General features: G+C 42.6%; 1 protein-coding gene across 2 annotated transcripts in view; it reads left to right on the forward strand.

Annotated features, from left to right (window-relative positions):
• LOC122788849 (NFU1 iron-sulfur cluster scaffold homolog, mitochondrial-like) overlaps positions 1–18807 on the forward strand; it is a 274386-nt gene that overhangs the window by 173129 nt on the left and 82450 nt on the right. For both annotated transcript variants that reach the window (XM_044055741.1, XM_044055742.1), the window contains exons 4-5: positions 4261–4327; positions 4425–4536. In XM_044055741.1, the coding sequence (XP_043911676.1) occupies positions 4261–4327; positions 4425–4536 (179 nt within the window). The remainder of the gene's footprint in view (positions 1–4260; positions 4328–4424; positions 4537–18807) is intronic.

An 18807-nucleotide genomic window follows, 5' to 3' on the forward strand; every position in this document is an offset into this window, starting at 1 on the left:
CAGCCAAGCTAACCTTAAGAAAATTAACCTGAAATTAAATGACTTGCTTTAAATATTTTATTTCACAGATCTGAATGCAGCCAGTGATGCAGTGTCTGTGAAAAGCCTTTTTGCAGGAAGGGTGGAAGTGTTGGATTTGTTTTATAGCTTCCAGATGCTGTATTAAGCCTTAGCAAAGTTCTGTGTGTGCATTGTGACACCTCTGTGCTAGTTCCTGGTGCAATTGCTAGTGAGGGTGTAGTGTAGGAACCACAGAGTCAGGTGACCAGATGTGATGTCGTTCTGTAGCCAGCACTAAAATTGTATTTGAATACTAGTGGGAGATGTGATATATGCACTTTGTTATTAGATCTGACAAGAGACACTCATCTACCTTCACAGGCCAGATATGGTTTGTGAACTACAACCTGTGAGCAAGCATCCCAAAACTTTAAAGGGGCTTTGGGAAGACCCACCATATTAGCCAGTCCAGATTACAGCAAACAATTTGTTGTACAGATGGGTGCTTCAAAACATTGGGGTGGGGGCTGTACTCTGTTTTCCTCAGAGGGAGAAGAGCACTTTGTTGTATATCTCAGCCATGGACTCCAAACCAGGGAGGAATGTTATGGAGGTGCAAAAAAAAGAATGTCCAGCCATAGTATGGACACTGCAAAAACTTCAGTCCTATCTGTATGCAAGGAAATTCACTGAGAGTTACAGACCACAATCCCTTAATATGGCTACATCAAGCCAGCCAGCAAAATGCCAAGTTATTAAGGTGGAGCCTAGGGTTGCAGGCATATGATATGACTGTGCAACACCATAGTGGGTTCAGCAGTGCCAATGTAGATGGGCTGTTGTGACAGGGTATGGGTTAATGGGTTCCCAGTCAGGTCCATTTGTCAAGCAATATTTCTCCAGGGTCACTTGAAAAGCTAGCTTGAGTCTTCAAAGGTGGAGAGATGTGTTGATGTTAGGTAGTACCAGCTGTGCCATGGGGAGTAGGGCAGTGCAGGTTTAACATATGCTCGCTGGAGTTTTCTAAAGAATTATATGACATTTGAGTACCATATTGATTTGTACAGATGCTTGTGTTAAAAATGTATGTGTAAAGTTGCTTGTGTTAAAAATGTATCAACAAATGGGCCCTGCTGGAAAGGAAAGAAAAGAAGTATACGTGTATGTCAGACTGTGTTGTTGTAATGGATTAAATGTATATAATTTAACGGAGGATACTGGAGGGAAAGGGGTTAAGTCCAACCCAGCTAACCTTAAGAAAAATAGCCTGAAATTAAATGACTTGGTTGAGGCCATAAAGATTTTGTCCCACACGTCTGAATGCAGCCAGGGACACAATGTCTGTGAAAAGTCTTTTTGCGGGAAGGGTGGAAGTGTTGGAATTGTTCTATAGCTTTCCAAATGCTTGTATTTAGCAAAGTTCTGTGTGTGTATTGTGAAACCTCTGTGCCACTTCCTGGCCCAGTTGCTAGTGAGGGGTAGTGTGGGAACCACAGAGTCAGGTTACCAGATGTGATAGTCGGCACTGAAATTGTATTTCAATACTCGTGGGGGATATGTTAGATGCACTTTGTTTTTAGACCTGACAAGAGACACTAATTTATCTTCATCCTGCCTTGCTTTAGTAAGTAACAAGGGAACAGTAATTCTTCAGTCAGTTAAGAAAATATAGGGAGATTAGCTACATATTTTATTCTGTATCTGTCTGAGTCTTTCTGTCTGTGTTTGTTTCCTGTAATTCAAACTCTGGTGTTTGTTGTAAATTAGATATTCAGTATTTTCATGTTTTCTATTACATTTATTATTAAATGTGTGTATACATTGGCTGGTCTTTTAGAAAATATTTAACTTTTGTGTAATTGCATTTATATATTTAGTGCCACTGTGGCTCCACATTCCTGAAGGTCTTCCTACTTGGTCAAACATTACCATTTGTATTAGTATTAATTTTACTAAGAGTAATTAGGTACCCTGGTAAGAGCCTTACAATAGCTGGCTTTGGGTGTTCTGGTGGCAGTGTATCTGCCTTATAGTCTTGGTGGAGGTGGCAAAGCAGGTAAGCTGTGCCAGCCTTTGCTAGGATTTGTGTGCATGTGCAAATAAAATCCTCAAAGAAAGTGTGTGTGTCAGCTGCTTTGAACAGGGACACTGAAAGCACTGATGTCACATAGAGGGTGGCAGAGGACTTGGCATAAAACACCCGGCTAAGGACTTAACTCTATAGCTGTGTCAGTGGGGAGTCTTATTTGGGGCCTGGAGACAAAGCCCAGCCCTAGGCTGGAGTGTGCATTCCCTGCATGCTCTTAAGCGAAATTGTACTTCATGCAGAGGGAATACTGTGTCTCTCTATCTTTTTCTCAGTAAACATTCCCCACTGGTGTCGGTGGTTAGGATTGAGGCTCCTTGATCACTGGCCCAGAGAAGGGATGCCACAGTTAGCACAACGTGTAGCATACTCCTTTACACAAGATTGCTCAAACCATCTACAAATGAAAGCAATATTAATTGGTGTATTTCATATTTGGCTTGTTTTTTCAGCAAATTCTTGAGCAGATTTCTGACTTTTTTTTTTTGAGTGGTGGCAGTTTTTTTTGAGTGGTGGCAGTTCTACACTGCAACAGGAAGAAAACATGGGGAATTGTAGAATTCTGCCAGCTTTGCCTTGGATATGTGTGTGTGTGTGTGTGTGTGTGTGTGTGTGTGTGTGTGTGTGTGTGTGTGTGTGTGTGTGTGTGTGTAATACCTTACTTGAAAGACAGTTAACGAGCTAATGTACAGTTGGAAGTTGTTGGTTCATAGAGACAGCAGTGAGATAATGGCCTGGGACTGCTGGGCTAAAGACTCAGCTTTGTAAATGGCCAGTGTTCAGTTCAGTCCGGGTGTGGAGGTTGGAAGTGTATACCCACGACTGTAGTGCATATTCCCCTTATGCTTTTGAAGACAGGGTATACTGTATGGCTTAATTTTTGAAATGGATTTCTGTGCACTTTCAAGCTATTGCTTCACCTTTTGGTAACAGTTGTGCCATGTCTCATACGGTTTTGATAGTAGTGGTGCCACTCAGTTTGCCACATATGTAACACTAGTATTTCTAATCTATAATACCTAAGTGTCATGAATACTACCCTAAAAAGTAGTCATTGTTTCAGTGGGACTAACTTGTTCAACAATGTGTAAAACAAATAAATAGTAAGTAAAAATAAATTTGTTGACCGGGTTAGTCCCACTAAGCCAGTGGCCTCTTTTCAGGGATGGTACAAGGTGGTATTCATACTGACTAGGGGAAATTTGGCCAGGTTGCCTGGGAACTTCCTCTTCTCTTTTCAGTAAGTGCCATGGGATTTTTTTCATTCCTCTGAGCTGCCACCAATGTGGTCTCAGTTTAACATCTGATCTGAAGGATAGAGTACTCAGGAGTGCAGCAACTTCTTTATGCTACACTTCAGTGTCAGCCATGGAAAAACAACTCTAACTACCTGATGTGGGAATAGAATCCCCAGCTTTCTGCACCATAGGCAAGAATGCTACCTGTTGAACTACTGAGACTACAGATTGTAAACAAAATAATAAGTATCTGTGACAGTAACCTTTCACAAGTATTTGTGTATATAACCACCTCAGGCATTTTTTTATATGTTTACTTTTTAAAAAACGCTATTTAAGTGCAGAGAAATAATCTGAGTCCAGAAAAAAAGCTGACCACTAAAAAGCTGAGTAAAAACAAATGCTGAGATTAATGGTGCCTCAAAAGAATGAGAGCAGAAAAAGAACACTGTTCTACAGTTGTAATCCCACCCCTCCAAAAAAAGTAAAAAAGGTCATCTTTCTCTGGCGTAGTAATCAAGTTTCTGGGCATTGTGTGCACCTTTTAGTCAACCAAATTAGTTCACCATCCAGTTATTCCAGTTTGGGTTGTGGAACACACATTAACTCTTTCTAACAGCCAGGTAAATGTCTCCAAATTTAAACTGTTTTTTTTTTTCTGACTTCCATTTGTTTCCTTAATTCTTTGCAGTTAAGAGCTCAGATACTTCAGTCTAACCATTGGTTAGCCTTCCAGTCCCCTTGGAACTCATAAAAATGTAAATGATCAGACCAGAATGCTGTAACTGCTTTATGGATGCTTGCATCAATACCCTTTTAGTAAGGATGGTGAGGATAAAACCAAAAATGGATTAAGATCTACAGTTCTGACGTAAAGGAAACCAATAAGTAGATGTGTTTTCTGTGGTGCATTATTAATGCTACTTCTGTTTTCAGACAACTCTTTGAAATAAATGGAGTGAAGCGAGTTTTCTTTGGACCTGACTTCATTACGGTTACCAAGGTACATTTTCGCGTGTCTTAAAATTACATGATTGCATTTATTAATTTTTTTTATCTGCATATTCACTTGAATTGATTTGTTTTCTCCTTGCTCACAGGAAGATAATTTTGACTGGGAAGATGTAAAGCCTCAACTGTTATCCTGCATTAAAGATTTCATTGAAAGTGGAGCAGTGATATCGGAAGAAGAGATAGCTGAGTATGATGGCTGTATGTATTTGTAGTTTCTATGGAATACACTTATGGTGCTTTAATTAGTGTGAGACATTGGATTTTAAAAACAGTAGGTAGGATGAAACTAACACATCAAACAATACATCAATGTAATGGTTGGGCTGACCAATCAGCGTGCACATTTTTGAATACTAATAAGCTGTGATTGTATGGTTATTTATGTAAAATGTTTTTATACATCACAAAGCTATTGATATATCACCCTTCCCATAGTACTAACACTGCATTTCTAACCTGTATAGATACAGTCAATAAAGCTAGAGATAACGGCAAACTAGTCTCCTCCTTATTTCTTAACCTGTATAGATACAGTCAATAAAGCTAGAGATAACGGCAAACTAGTCTCCTCCTTATTTCTAGACTTGTCTAAAGCCTTCAACACAGTTTGCCACAGCAATTTCTACTTCAAATACCCTCATTAGGTTTGTTTCCGCTCACCATTCTACAGTTCAGAAGCTACCTATCCAGTAGGTTTCAGTCAGTAAAATGGCACTGCACTCCCTCAATACCTCCCAGTCACCACAAGGCTCTATCCTTTAACATTCTCACCAACACCCTCCACACATCCACATAAGCCTCCCTAATACAGTATGCAGATGATTCCACCCTTATTTGCACATGGCACAACACTAAAAAATTACTCAGGAAGCTTTAACAGACACTGAAACATGCCTTTGTAACTCACAGTTCATGCTTAACCATAGAAAAACAAATTACTATTTTTTCACCCCAGTTTTTTTCTCATGAAAAAACAAAATTTAAAGTCCCCTCTCTCAGTAATACAGTTATTGAAGTCACTTCTTATAACAAATTATTAGGGATGATATTGGATGATGATCTTAAATTTGACCTGCACATTCAAAATTGCATAAGAAAAACTAAAAATGCTTTACAAGAGCCAAAGACTCTTACCAACGCAACTAAAGCTCCACTTGCCACTAATTATCACCCCCCCACACACACACACACTTCCTTGTGGCAATTCCATCCTTACTAACCTTTAGGCATTACAAAAATCAAAACCTGAACAATGCTATAACAAAGTTGCTAAATTTGAAGTAAATATCCCTGTCAGATCCCACCACTGTGTAGCACTAAAAAGGCTAAATTGGTTAAGTACCCCATCAGCTAACATATACTCAGCTTCTTGCCCCCTGTAAAATTATCATCATTCATCTGCTTGTCCAGCACTAAATAACATTCAGCACAGTTCTGTTCCCACTTGGTCATTATGATTCATAGACCAAAAACCCTTATCTTCCACAAACCTGTCAAATCTGCTGGACATTGTCTTTACTTGTGCCATGTTGCTAAGGCCTGGAACTCCGTACCTGTATACATCAGGTAAATACCCTCCTTCCCATCCTTCAAAACATTCTGAAACACTTCCTAGCCAGTAGCTGTCTCTGTCCTTGATCAACAGCAGGATAAACTATATCCCTAAATGTGAACAAGTCCCTATTCATACCTACATCTCCTTACTCTCCCTTCTTCACTCACTTTCGTACTTCTATCAATTTGTCTTCCCTGTTTTTCTCTCGCTTCATATTGCATTTCCTGTTTGTCTGTACTAACTTACCTTTAATTTCTCTGTAAGCTGTCTGAAATTTCTCTAAATATTAAGTTGTCATATCACTTGTATTTGTACCAATGTTTTCATGTTATATGTAATTTGATATAATTATTTAAATGGGTTCCTATTACCAGATCGCAGACGCAGTTTGTTGAATGCTTCTTGATCGAACTGACAAGAGCAAAAAGGCAAAATAACTAAGCGGCTTTTCAGCGAATTCTTTCCTTGGGAAAGAATTAGCTTGGCCACTTGTATTACTTTGCCGTTTTCGGCACTGTTGTGCGCTCTGAGTTTGTATATTTAAGTAGGGGGGGTGGGGGTCACAGCCCCCCCCCCACACATTATATAATGTTTTAAAGTATTTTTTTTTTTTTATTTCGGAAAAGCGATTTTTTTTTCCCTTGGAAAAAAAACGCTGTTCTGAGGTTTAGACATTGTAAGCTTTTGCTTACATGGGGTTGATTATTTACTGTTCGCTTTTGTAAGTGTGCAATAATATAATATAGACCCAGTTAAACTATAGTTGTTTTTTGTATTAATTTTGAAGATTTTAAAATTATCGCTCTTAAAATGTTTTGCAATACTTTGGAGCATTCTCCCCAGGCTTCTGCAGAAAATGGACTGCTATCGAGTTGGACTTTCTTGGTAATCAAAGATCAATAAATAAATACATACATGTGTGTGTGTGTGTGTGTGTGTGTGTGTGTGTGTGTGTGTGTGTGTGCGTGTATTTTTTTAACAGTACAGCAGGGTCACCAAGCCTAGAAAACGCACTGTGTGATGAACAGAACTTAACTTTCATGCTGTTCTTGGTGAAAAAACTTTACAACCTCTTACATCACTGCTGAGTACAATCACTTATACCACTATTGTGCTGTCTCAGGGAAGTCTTGCTCATTGACTTCTGGGTTCCTTCACAGAAAATCTGCATATCCTCCAGTGTTTTCTGAGTCGCTGTCTTGTTTGTTAACAAGCTGCTGAGAACTTGCTTTAGGAAAAGGATTCTCCCTAAATGAAGAGACCAACCACCCCCTGAGAGTCTGAACTAGTGCCCTCATTTTATGTGCAACATAATTCAAAAACAACAATCAAACAGACTCCTAGCAGCCTAATACAGCAAGACTTATGTCTTTATTAAATCAATGTTTGTATTTACTTTATACATTGAAAAAACAATTGTAATTCACAAATGACAGTTGTGTACACACACACTAAATACGTCACTGCTCACAATATTTGCATTCATGTGGATCCTTTATAATTTGATGACAGAGACGACAGCACCACATTTGACCTCCAGTTTGAAGCACTTGTTTTGGGTGGAGACAGACTGGTGTCTTGTATCGAGTCTAAACAGATGAAATGAAAGGACAGCAGAGCTTTACTAAATACCATACTGATCCCATTCCTGAAAAGATTTGAACCTATTTCCATGACTTCAGAACACTGATATGGTATCTGTTCTGGGTTTCTCATACCTGCAGTTTGCACCATTTCATTTCTCCACTACCTGAAATGGCCCTGACTTTTAGCCCAAGAAAATTTTGCTGAGGCAACCAAAACGGACACATGATGTTCGTGTTTCACTGTTGCAGTCATGACTGTAGGGTTCTCCCTTGCCGGCAGGCAGTCCTCTGTCGGCCAGAATCCCAAAGTCTGGGTCCGGCGTCGGCTGCTCAGCCATGCTCCCTGACGTCAGAGCGCCAAGAGTATAAAGCTGACAGCCGACGCCATGTTCCCCAGTCTTTCTTGCCATGCGGTGATAGCAGTTCGCATTTGCCGGTCGGCTGACTCCTGACAATTTTTTCTAAATGTACTTTGGTCCAAAGACGACTTCTCCTTCTCAAAGCTAAGTACCCCGTTGGGGAAACTTTTTCTTGCTCCAGTCCGATGTCAGAAAAAGTTAATAATTGTATTTCTTGTGGGAAGCAAATACTTCATAAGGATTTTCATTCTTACTGTATTCCTTGCTTAGGCCCTGACCACGACGTAGCTAGTTGTCGGTTTTGTGCTAGATTCAATCAACGTACGATTAAACGAAGGTACGATTTTGCATTTCATTACTTCGGTAGGCGTTTTAATTACAGAATGTCATCTGATTCGGTTCTGGAGTTCACAAACGATGCAAGGATAAAGACAGGCCTCCAAGGTCCAAATCGGACGATATTGTACAAGCAGAGCCAGCTTCAGGTTCGGCCGCCGTCAGTGAGGCACTTTTACAGCCCCTGTCGTCAGCCATTTCGGAACCGATGGCCAAAACGGACTCCCACGAGGAGCCAACTAGGCCTTTGAATATTTCTATTGCAGGACCTTTGGACAACGCTCCTTCGGATGGGTCCGGAGCCGCTGTGCAGGTATCGGCTTCCGAAGGGGTTTTCAGGCCTACTCATCTTCTGATAAAGGCAAAGCCAAAGACAAAGCCAAAGACTCCTTCCAAATCAAAGACTGCAGCCCAGGCCTCTTCTGATCCGGCACCCAAGTCTCAGAAACAATTACTTAAGATGGCGGAGGACTTGCTTACTATGATTAGGGGTTCACATCCCCCTCCAGATAAAAGGCCAAGGCAGGAAGTGTATTATGACTCCTCTGATCAGGCTTCTGTTTCTTCAGTTTCTTCTTCTGACCAGGAATATTCTTTCCCTCCTTATGAGGATTCTGATGCTGAGGAATCCATTCCTTCAACTTCTCCCCCTGAGGATTTCTCTTTTGGGGAAACTTTACATGAAATGAGGGAACATTTTCACTGGGAAGGACAGGAGTACTCGGAATCTAAGAAAAGACTTAGGGATTTTCTTCTTCTTCCCCAACATAGACCCCTGGCTATCCCTCCTATTTTGGATATTGTGGATGATGCTTTTTCGGAGGTTAACTTAACTCCAGACTCTTTTCCTCCAGCTCCTGTTAAGCCAGACAGATATTATAGGGTTCCTAATTCCCAACAGTTTTTATACAAGAACCCTTCTGCTGATCCTGAAACCATTTCTCAGGGCCCTAAGTGGGTTAAGGCCGCTACTGCTAAAAACCCCATTGTCAATTTCATATGCTGAAATACCAGCAATTTCTTCTGTCTGTTTTGAAACAAAAGCTAACTTCCATTTCCGCCTGTGCAGAGGATAAAGAATTGCATGATTTAATGCATGCCACTGAACAAGTTGGGAAGCATGGTTTACACTGTGGATTTGATGCCTTGGAGGCTTCTTGTAGGGCTGCTGCCTCTGGTACAGTCATTAGAAGGCATGCTTGGTAAAAGGAACAAAACTTGCCAGATCAAGTAAAAGCTAAGTTATTGGATGCTCCTGTTGAGCATAATGTTTTGTTTGGTCCTAAGGCTGAAGATGTGATTAAGAAGATGGAGGACAAGGCAAAATCCATGCAAACGGTTAAAGATTTCTTGCAAGTACAGCCACCCAGATTTAGTAGGAATTGGCCTACTAAAAATTGGTCCTTTCCCAATTCAGACAGGCCTCAGAGGGGTAGACACAGACGCTCCCGAGGAAGGCCTCAAACGCAAGCCTCTTATAGACCAAGACAGTGGGCTGCTTCCACCCCTAGGGGAGGAGAGGACAGGTCGCAAGCTCATAGGAAACAGGCTCAATGACTCCCTCGGTTGGGCTGCAGGAACTTCTTGCCTGGAAGCCCCTCTCGGAGGAAAACTTTCTCTTTTTCACCGAAATTGGACTCGTATAACCCAAGACAAGTGGGTTCTGGATGTGGTTTCAAGAGGTTACAAATTCCATTTTCATACCCTACCAAGACCAAGCGGATGGCCGGATCTTCCAAAACATCAATGTTAGAGGCCTTAAACCAGGTGGAAACTCTCTTGGCTATGAAAGTCATAGAACTGGTTCCACTTTCAGAGATGGGACGAGGTTTTTACTCGAGGCTCTTTCTAGTCCCCAGAAAGCAAAATTCATGGAGACCCATTCTGGATCTGTCAGTCTTGAACACTTTTCTCGAAATACCAAAATTCAAGATGCTTACTCTGCAGCAGCTACTTCCAGTGCTGACCAAAAATGCATGGATGGTAACTCTGGATTTAAAGGTGGCATATTTACACATTCCCATCAGGCAGGAATGCAGAAAATACCTCAGGTTCAAGGCCGAATCGAGGCACTATCAATTCTCTGCACTGCCCTTTAGATTGTCTACTGCACCCAGGGTCTTCACCAAATGCCTGGCTCCAGTAGTAGCTTATTGCAGACTCAAGGGAATTCATATTTACCCTTATCTGGACGACTGTCTTATTCAGGCAGACAGCAAGGATGTCTTACTCCAGCATCTAGAATTTGTTCAAAATCTTCTCAAGTTCCTGGGATTCACTGTAAACATAAAAAAGTCAAATTTGATACCCTCACAACAGATAACTTTTCTGGATGCTCTTCTAAACACAACAACCCAGATGGCATTTCTGACATCCGAAAAACAATTACAGCTGGCTTCAACTTTCAAAACCTTGGCAACTTTAACTCGGCTATCTGCAAGGAAATTCCTGCAGGCTTTGGGTTACATGGCCTCCTGCATCCTTCTCGTACCTTATGCAAGACTACATATGAGGAAAATACAGTGGTACCTAAAAAGTGTGTGGTCTCAGCATTGCCACAGTTTAGACATACAGATCACCGTCCTGCCTTGTCTTCAAAAGGAATTCCTTTGGTGGTCCAAGGCATGTACTCTAAACATAGGATAACCTTTCAGTCTGCCTCCAGCCACTCAGATACTAACCACGGACGCTTCAGATTATGCATGGGGAGCCCATTTTCAGAGCAACTGTCTGCAGGGTCTTTGGACAAAGGATCAGAAGCACCTGCATATCAATTTAAAGGAAATGTTAGCCCAGAAAGCTCTATTGGCCTTCAGGGATCTTCTACAACCAGGACAACTACTGATACGGACAGACAACACCACAGTTATGTGGTACATAAACAAGCAAGGGGGATCTCATTACTATCCCCTTTGCAGACTAGCCATGGATCTATAGAACACAGCTCTAGCTTGCAAACTGGACCTTCAAGCTCAGTTTCTACCAGGGAAGCAAAACTTCCTGGCAGACAGTCTGAGCAGAAACCTGTCGGACCCACACGAATGGATGCTGGATACCGAAATATTCAGGATGATTACAGCAGTCTGGGGATGCCCTCACATAGACCTCTTTGCATCCCACCTCAATCATCAACTACAGATTTTTTGCACCAGGACATTCCACGAACTAGCTTGGAAAGTGGATGCACTATCATTCAGTTGGAGAAACCTCTCTGGGTATGCCTTCCCGCCTCTACCTCTTCTTCCACGGGTGTTATTAAAGATCAAACAGGACAAGCCCAAGATGATAATTTTGCTGGCCACAAATTGTCCTCGACAGTTTTGGTACCCATCACTGAAAAACCTTTGTCTGGAGCCCCCTTGGGTATTACCACAGATTCCGAACCTTCTGTCCCAACGCCAGGGTCAGGTTCTGCACTCCATGTCCAAACTCTCAGCCTGGTGGCCTGGTTAATCCATGGTCTTTGATTCATTCTTTTCTACCCAAGCAGGTTATGGATGTCATTTTAGAAGCCAGACGTCCTAGCACTAGAAAATCTTATGCAGGAAAATGGAAAAGATTTTGCTCCTGGATGCAGGCTCAGGATTCAGATCCTCTTATTCCTAACATTCCTCTGATTTTACGTTACCTGACGGATCTCTTACATAAGGGTCTCTCTTTCTCTTCCATAAAGATCCATGCCTCTGCTATTTCTGCTCATTATAGTACAGACCCTCCAATCTTTTCCCATCAGCTCATGAGACAGTTTCTCAGAGGAGCGAAGAACTTAAGGCCCCCTAGATCTCCTCCCATCCCTGCTTGAGATCTCAACTATGTTTTGGAAAAACTCACCTTACCTCCTTTTGAGTCTGCTGCCACATCTGACATCAAGTTTCTATCTTGGAAGACAGCCATTCTGTTAGCTCTTACCTCTGCCAGGAGAGTTTCGGAGTTGCAAGCTTTCATGGCTGTGGAACCTTATATTATTTTTCATCAAGGCAGGGTGTCTTTAAGAACTAATCCTACTTTCATGCCTAAGGTGGTTTTCAAAGGGGCTTTAAATCAAACTATTCACTTGCCAACTTTTTTCCCCAGTCCTCAAAATAAGGGGGAAAGGATCTTGCATTCCTTGGATGTACACAGACAACTATGTTTTTACCTGGACAGAGCCAAGGACATTAGGAAATCAGAGCAATTGTTTGTTTCTTATGCTTCAAGTTCCCAAGGTAAAGCCATTTCAAAACAGACCATTTCTAAATGGATTGCTCATGGAATCAGATTTTGCTATTCACACTATGGAAAGCAAATCCCAGGGAGTATAAGGACTCACTCTACCAGAGCTGCTGCCACTTCAGCTGCCTTCCTCAGGGGAGTTCCTACCAAAGACATTTTGGAAGCTGCTACTTGGAGTTCAGTGCATACTTTTTCCAAGCACTGCAATCTCCCTCTCTACTCTTAAGTCTAGGGCAGGCTTTGCTTCTGCTGTTTTGCAGGGCCTTTTAGCCGCCCCCTCTACTTTATGACCACCTCCCTTTTATTCTGCTTTGGGATTCAACCCTACAGTCATGACTGCAACAGTGAAACACGATGAACATAGTACAGTTGTGTACACTTACCATAAATGTAGATGTTCGAGTGTCTTCACTGTTGCAGTCTGGGTTACCCTCCCTCCTGTCCCCTCTTATTTTTTCTTTTGTGTGGCTCCCTTCTTCACCCTTCTTTTGAGGTGCATTTGCAAAGGGTATGGGATCTTACTCATTTTGGAACACCTGACATCTGGGGCAAGAAAAACTGGAGAACATGGCGTCGGCTGCCAGCTTTGTACTCCTGGTGCTCTGACGTCAGGGAGCATGGCTGAGCAGCCGACGCCGGACCCAGATTTTGGGATTCTGGCCGACCGAGGACTGTCTGCCGGCAAGGGAGTACCCTACAGTCATGACTGCAACAGTGAAGACACTCGAACATCTACATTTATGGTAAGTGTACACAACTGTACTATCTTCAGCATTAAATTCCATAGTCTCCGTTTCATTTCTTCAGCTACTTTTATGAAGCAAAACTGTTTTAACTAATACAGCAGAGTTTCTCTCTGCTCTTTTAAATCGACACCAGTACTTCCTTGGCTAATACAACAAGAGTTCCTCTCTGTTCTTAAAGAAATGCTTTTATTTAAAGAGCCACTATTGGCAAATGATGAAAAACATGTTTTTATCCCCCCAAAGATGCCTGCAGCAAAATAAGTACTCATTTCTAATTTTATTTTATTTTTTATCCTTGTCTGTCCTCATGCGGGCAGACATCCTGATTCCTTTGGAAGGCTAACTCTGTCCCATAGTGCACTATGAGAGCACAGATTGTCAGAATAAGTAGCCCTACTATTTGTTGTCAGACTAGACTTCTATTCACTTAGAATGGAACACCTGAAAAAACTGCCAAGTTTGACAGTCTGCAGATCATGTGTCATTGACTAGTCTGCACTGAGTTTTACAAATGCTTTTTCCTGCTGATGTACTGCACATTCTCTGAGAGAAGCCATCAAACAAATCACAGCTTGGTGTGCCACTAAAGTTGCCCCCGCATAGGTTCATATGTAGGTACTAGGCTATCGGCCCAAGGGCCTACGTAAGCCTAGCCAGCAAGGTTCCATAGCTTACGCCACACAAGAAAGTTATTTTCCTGTGCCACTGTCCAGCAGAGACACAGAAGTGATTCCCGGGGTGTATTTCCCATCCACTCATCAAGAATTTCTTGAAGAGTGCTAATGAAGAACTTTGCTTGACATAGATGGGTAGCTTGTTCCAGTGTATAGGAAGTCTCTGGGACAGGAATCTATCCCTCCAGCGTGTCCTGTTTGTTGTGGTGACAAGGTTTAGGTCCCTAGAGCGTGTAGCTCGGAGGGATTGAGATTTCTTTAGGTGTAGCATGCCCAACAGCTCTGGGTTTTTACATAGCTTTATATGTTAGGCAGAGATCGCCTCTGAATAACATTTCCCTGGAATTATTTCTAGGGAAAAAAATTAATCCAGAGTTTAGGCAAATCTATCTTAAAATGTGCACAGTGAAATATTCAGTTTGAATTGCATTTGACCATTCACATGGTTATCTTTGTTGTAGTGTAACCTGAACTATGGTATTTAATGCCAAGCTTTATGCAACAATGAAACAGATGTTCTTCGTGTTTCACTGTTGCAGTCATCACATTTGGGTTATCTGCTTGCAGGTAGCCCTCAGCCAGCCTGAATACCAAAGTCTTTGGATTTCTGTGTCGGATGCTGTTGCTTCTTCCATGACGTCAAGTTGTCAGGGGTATAAAACATGCAGTCGATGCCATTACCTCAGTCTTTCTTGCCGTGCGGTGCCCAAAGCAGAAGCAGTTCACAAGTGCCGGTCAACCGACCCCTGAAATTTTCATTTCTCGAGTTTCAGACCTGAAGTCTTCAAAAAGATAAGTACTCCATTGGGGATCCTTTTTTCTTGCTCTAACTGATGTCAGAAAAAATTAACAATTGTCTTGCTTGTGGAAAGCAAATACCTCATAGAGATTTTCATTCTTACTGTGTCACCTGTTTAGGCCCAGACCACGACATCCCTCGCTGTCAGTTTTGTGCCTTGTTCAACACCCAAACTATTCGTCTGGCTATTTTTGTAGCTAAATACTTTCGATTGCGATCTCCATACTCCTAAATGGCTTTGTTAAGCCATCCGACTACCGATCTTCCAAAAAAATGCAAGGATAAATTCAGAGACAGACCGCATAGGTCCAAAACTGCTGACGATGCTTCCTTTAAGCTAGTCACCAGTCCGGTACTCAGTGAGGCACTTTCGCAGCCTCTGATACCCACTACTACAGATTCCCAGGCCTCTACTGAGACCCATTCGGAGTCCAGTATGCCACAAGATGCTTCTTAGACTATGGAACCTGTGGATGTCTCTACCTTGGATGGGTCCGGAGCCACTGTGCAGGCACCGGCTTCTGAGGGTGTATTCAGACGTACCAATTTTCATATTAAACCAACAACTTCATTTCAAGCTAAGAATACCGAATTCCTCCAGCCTAAAGCTCGCACTATGCCTGTAAAACCGACGACCAAAGTGCATTCTTAGGCCCATATGCCTCAAAAACAAATGATTAGAATGATACCTTATTACCTTAATTAGGAGAAGCCAGCCTTCCCCCTCTAAGAGACCTAGAACTGAGTTTCTTTGTGATTCTTCTGATCAGGAATCTGATATCTCTGTTCCTTCTGACTACCAGGATTAACCCTGATCTACTTATGAGGATTCTGATGCAGATTATTCCATTCCCTCTGCTTCCCCTCCAGAAGATTTTTCTTCTGGTGAAACCTTGCATACCCTTGGGGAGCATTTCCGCTGGGAAAGCCATGATTTTTCTCAGTCCAAAAAGAGACTTAGGGAATTTTTAAACCTGCCTCAACACAGGCCTCTAGCTATCCCTCCTGTTCTGGAGATTGTAGATGTTTTCTTGGAATCCAGCCTTACCCCAGACACTTTACCTCCAGCTCCCAGGAAACCTGACAGGTACTACAGAGTACATGACTCTCACAAATTCCTCTTCAAGAATCCTGCTGCAGACCCAGAGACCATTTCCCAAGGACCAAAAGGCATTAAGGCTACTACTGCCAAAAATCCTATCCCTTCAGATAGGGACGCTAGAGCTTTAGACAGATGGGGTAAGAAGGTATACACTTCTGCTACTTTGGCCATTAGAGCTTAAAATTGCCAGTTTCATATGTTAAAGTATCAGCAGCATATTATGGGATTAATTAAACAGAAAATGATGTTGATTTCCCGACTGTGCTGAACTCAAAGATTTACAAGAGTTAATGCATTCTGCTGACCAAGTTGGTAAACATACTTTGCAATGTGGGTTTGATGCTTTAGAAGCATCTTGCAGGGCTGCTGTTACTGGGTCTCTACTTGGAAGGCATGCTTGGCTTAAGGAACAAAACTTGCCAGATCATGCTAAAGCTAAGTTACTGGATGCACCCTTAAACCAAGAGCGCCTTTTTGGCAACAAAGCAGAAGGAAGTCCTCAAAAGGATGGAGGAAAAAGCTAAATTTATGCAAACTATATTTCTTACAAGTACAGCCACCTAGATTCAGTAGGCATTGGCCTTCAAAGAACTGGTCCTTTCCAGTCCCTTCCAGGCCTTCTCAGTCCAAACTCAGGAGCAGCAGACCACCAAGACTTCAAACTCAGGCTATGCACAGATTTAAGCAGTGGCGGGCTCCTACTTCCAAAGCAGGGAGTAGTAAGCCACCCCTATGAAAAAATGCCACAATGACTTATCCTTAACTCTTCCAAACCTTGCTCAACTACTTGCTCCCTTAGGGGGAAAGCTTGCCCTGCATGCAAAAAACTGGGTTCTCATTACCCAAGACAAATGTGTTTTAAACATAGTCTCCCTAGGGTACAGATTCCACTTCCACTCACTCCCAACCCCAAGTGGATGGCCAGACCTCCCCCCAAACCAGTGGGCGGATGCCCAGAAACAAGTGCTCTCTCTCCTCAGTATCAGGGCTATTCATCCTGCCCCAGCAGAACAAAGGGGACAAGGATTTTATTCAAGACTGTTCCTGGTTCCCAGAAAAGAAAACCCCTGGCGTCCTATCATGGGCCTGTCTATTCTCAACACCTTTCTGGTGGTTCCAAAATTCAAAATGCTAACTCTGCAACAGCTTCTTCTATGCTAGCCAAGGATGCCTGGCTGGCAACCCTAGATTTCAAAGAAGCTTACCTGCACATCCCAATAAGGGAATCCTGCAGAAAATACCTACACTTCAGGGCAGGCTCCATCCACTATCAGATGTTCCATCTTGTTTCACTGTTGCAGTCATGACTGTAGGGTTCTCCCCTGCCGGCAGGCAGTCCTCGGTCGGCCAGAATCCCAAAGTCTGGGTCCAGCGTCGGCTGTTCAACCATGCTCCCTGACGTCAGAGCACCAGGAGTACAAAGCTGACAGCCAACGCCATCTTCTCCAGTCTTTCTTGCCGTGTGGTGAAAGCAGTTCGCAAGTGCCGGTCGGCTGACTCCTGACGTTTTTTCTGATAAACTTCAGTCCGAAGACTTTCTTCTCCACTCAAAGCTAAGTACCCCGTTGGGGAAACTTTTTCTTGCTCCAGTCCGATGTCAGAAAAAGTTAATAATTGTATTTCATGTGGGAAGCAAATACCTCATAAGGATTTTCATTCTTACTGTATTCCTTGCTTAGGCCCTGACCACGACATAGCTAGTTGTCGGTTTTGTGCTAGATTCAATCAACGTACAATTAAACAAAGGTACGATTTTGCTTTTCATTACTTCGGTAGGCGCTTTAACTACAAAATGTCGTCGGATACGGTTCCGGCTACCGGAGTTCACAAACGTCGCAAGGATAAAGACAGGCCTCCGAGGTCCAAATCTGATGATAGCACAAGCGGAGCCAGCTTCAGGTTCGGCCGTCGTCAGTGAGGCGCTTTTGCAGCCCTTGTTGTCGGCCATTTCAGAACCGATGGCTGAAATGGACTCTCATGAGGAGCCAACCAGGCCTTTAAATATTTCTATTGCAGGACCTTCGGACAATGCTCCTTCGGATGGGTCCGAAGCCGCTGTGCAGGTACCGGCTTCCGAAGGGGTTTTCAGGCCTACTCAGCTTCTAATAAAGGCAAAGCCAAAGACAAAGGCAAAGACTCCTTCTAAATCAAAGACTGTAACACAGGCCTCTTCTGAACCGGCTCCCAAGTCACAGAAACAGTTACTCAAGATGGCGGAGGATTTACTTACTATGATTAGGGGTTCACATCCCCCTCCAGATAAAAGGCCAAGGCAGGATGTTTATTATGATTCCTCTGATCAAGCTTCTGTTTCTTCAGTTTCTTCTTCTGACCAGGAATATTCTTTCCCTCCTTATGAGGATTCTGATGCTGAGGAATCCATTCCTTCAGCTTCTCCCCCTGAGGATTTCTCTTTTGGGGAAACTTTGCATGAAATGAGGGAACGTTTCCAAAGGGAAGGTCAGGAGTATTCGGAATCTAAGAAAAGACTAAGGGATTTTCTTCTTCTCCCCCAACATAGACCCCTGGCTATTCCTCCTGTTTTGGATATTGTGGATGATGCTTTTTCGGAGGCTAACTTAACCCCTGATTATTTTCCTCCTGCTCCTGTTAAGCCTGATAGATATTACAGAGTTCCTGATTCCCACCAGTTTTTATACAAGAACCCTACTGCTGACCCTGAAACCATTTCTCAGGGTCCTAAGGGAGTTAAGGCCGCTTCTGCTAAAAACCCCATTCCCACTGAGAAGGATTCTAGATCTTTAGAAAGATGGGGCAAAAAAGTGTACACTTCTGCTACTTTGTCCATTAGGGCTTTAAACTGTCAGTTTCATATGCTGAAATACCAGCAATTTCTCTTGTCTGTTTTAAAACAAAAGCTTACTTCCATTTCTGCCTGTGCAGATGATAAGGAATTACATGACTTATTGCATGCCACTGAACAAGTTGGGAAGCATGGTTTACACTGTGGATTTGATGCCTTGGAGGCTTCTTGTAGGGTTGCTGCCTCCGGCACAGTCATTAGAAGGCATGCATGGCTAAAGGAACAAAATTTGCCAGAACAAGTAAAAGCTAAATTATTGGATGCTCCTGTTCAGCA

The sequence above is a fragment of the Protopterus annectens genome, chromosome 14.part0, assembly GCF_019279795.1.
Source record: "Protopterus annectens isolate FY-2018-M chromosome 14.part0, PAN1.0, whole genome shotgun sequence".
Lineage (NCBI taxonomy): Eukaryota > Metazoa > Chordata > Ceratodontiformes > Protopteridae > Protopterus > Protopterus annectens.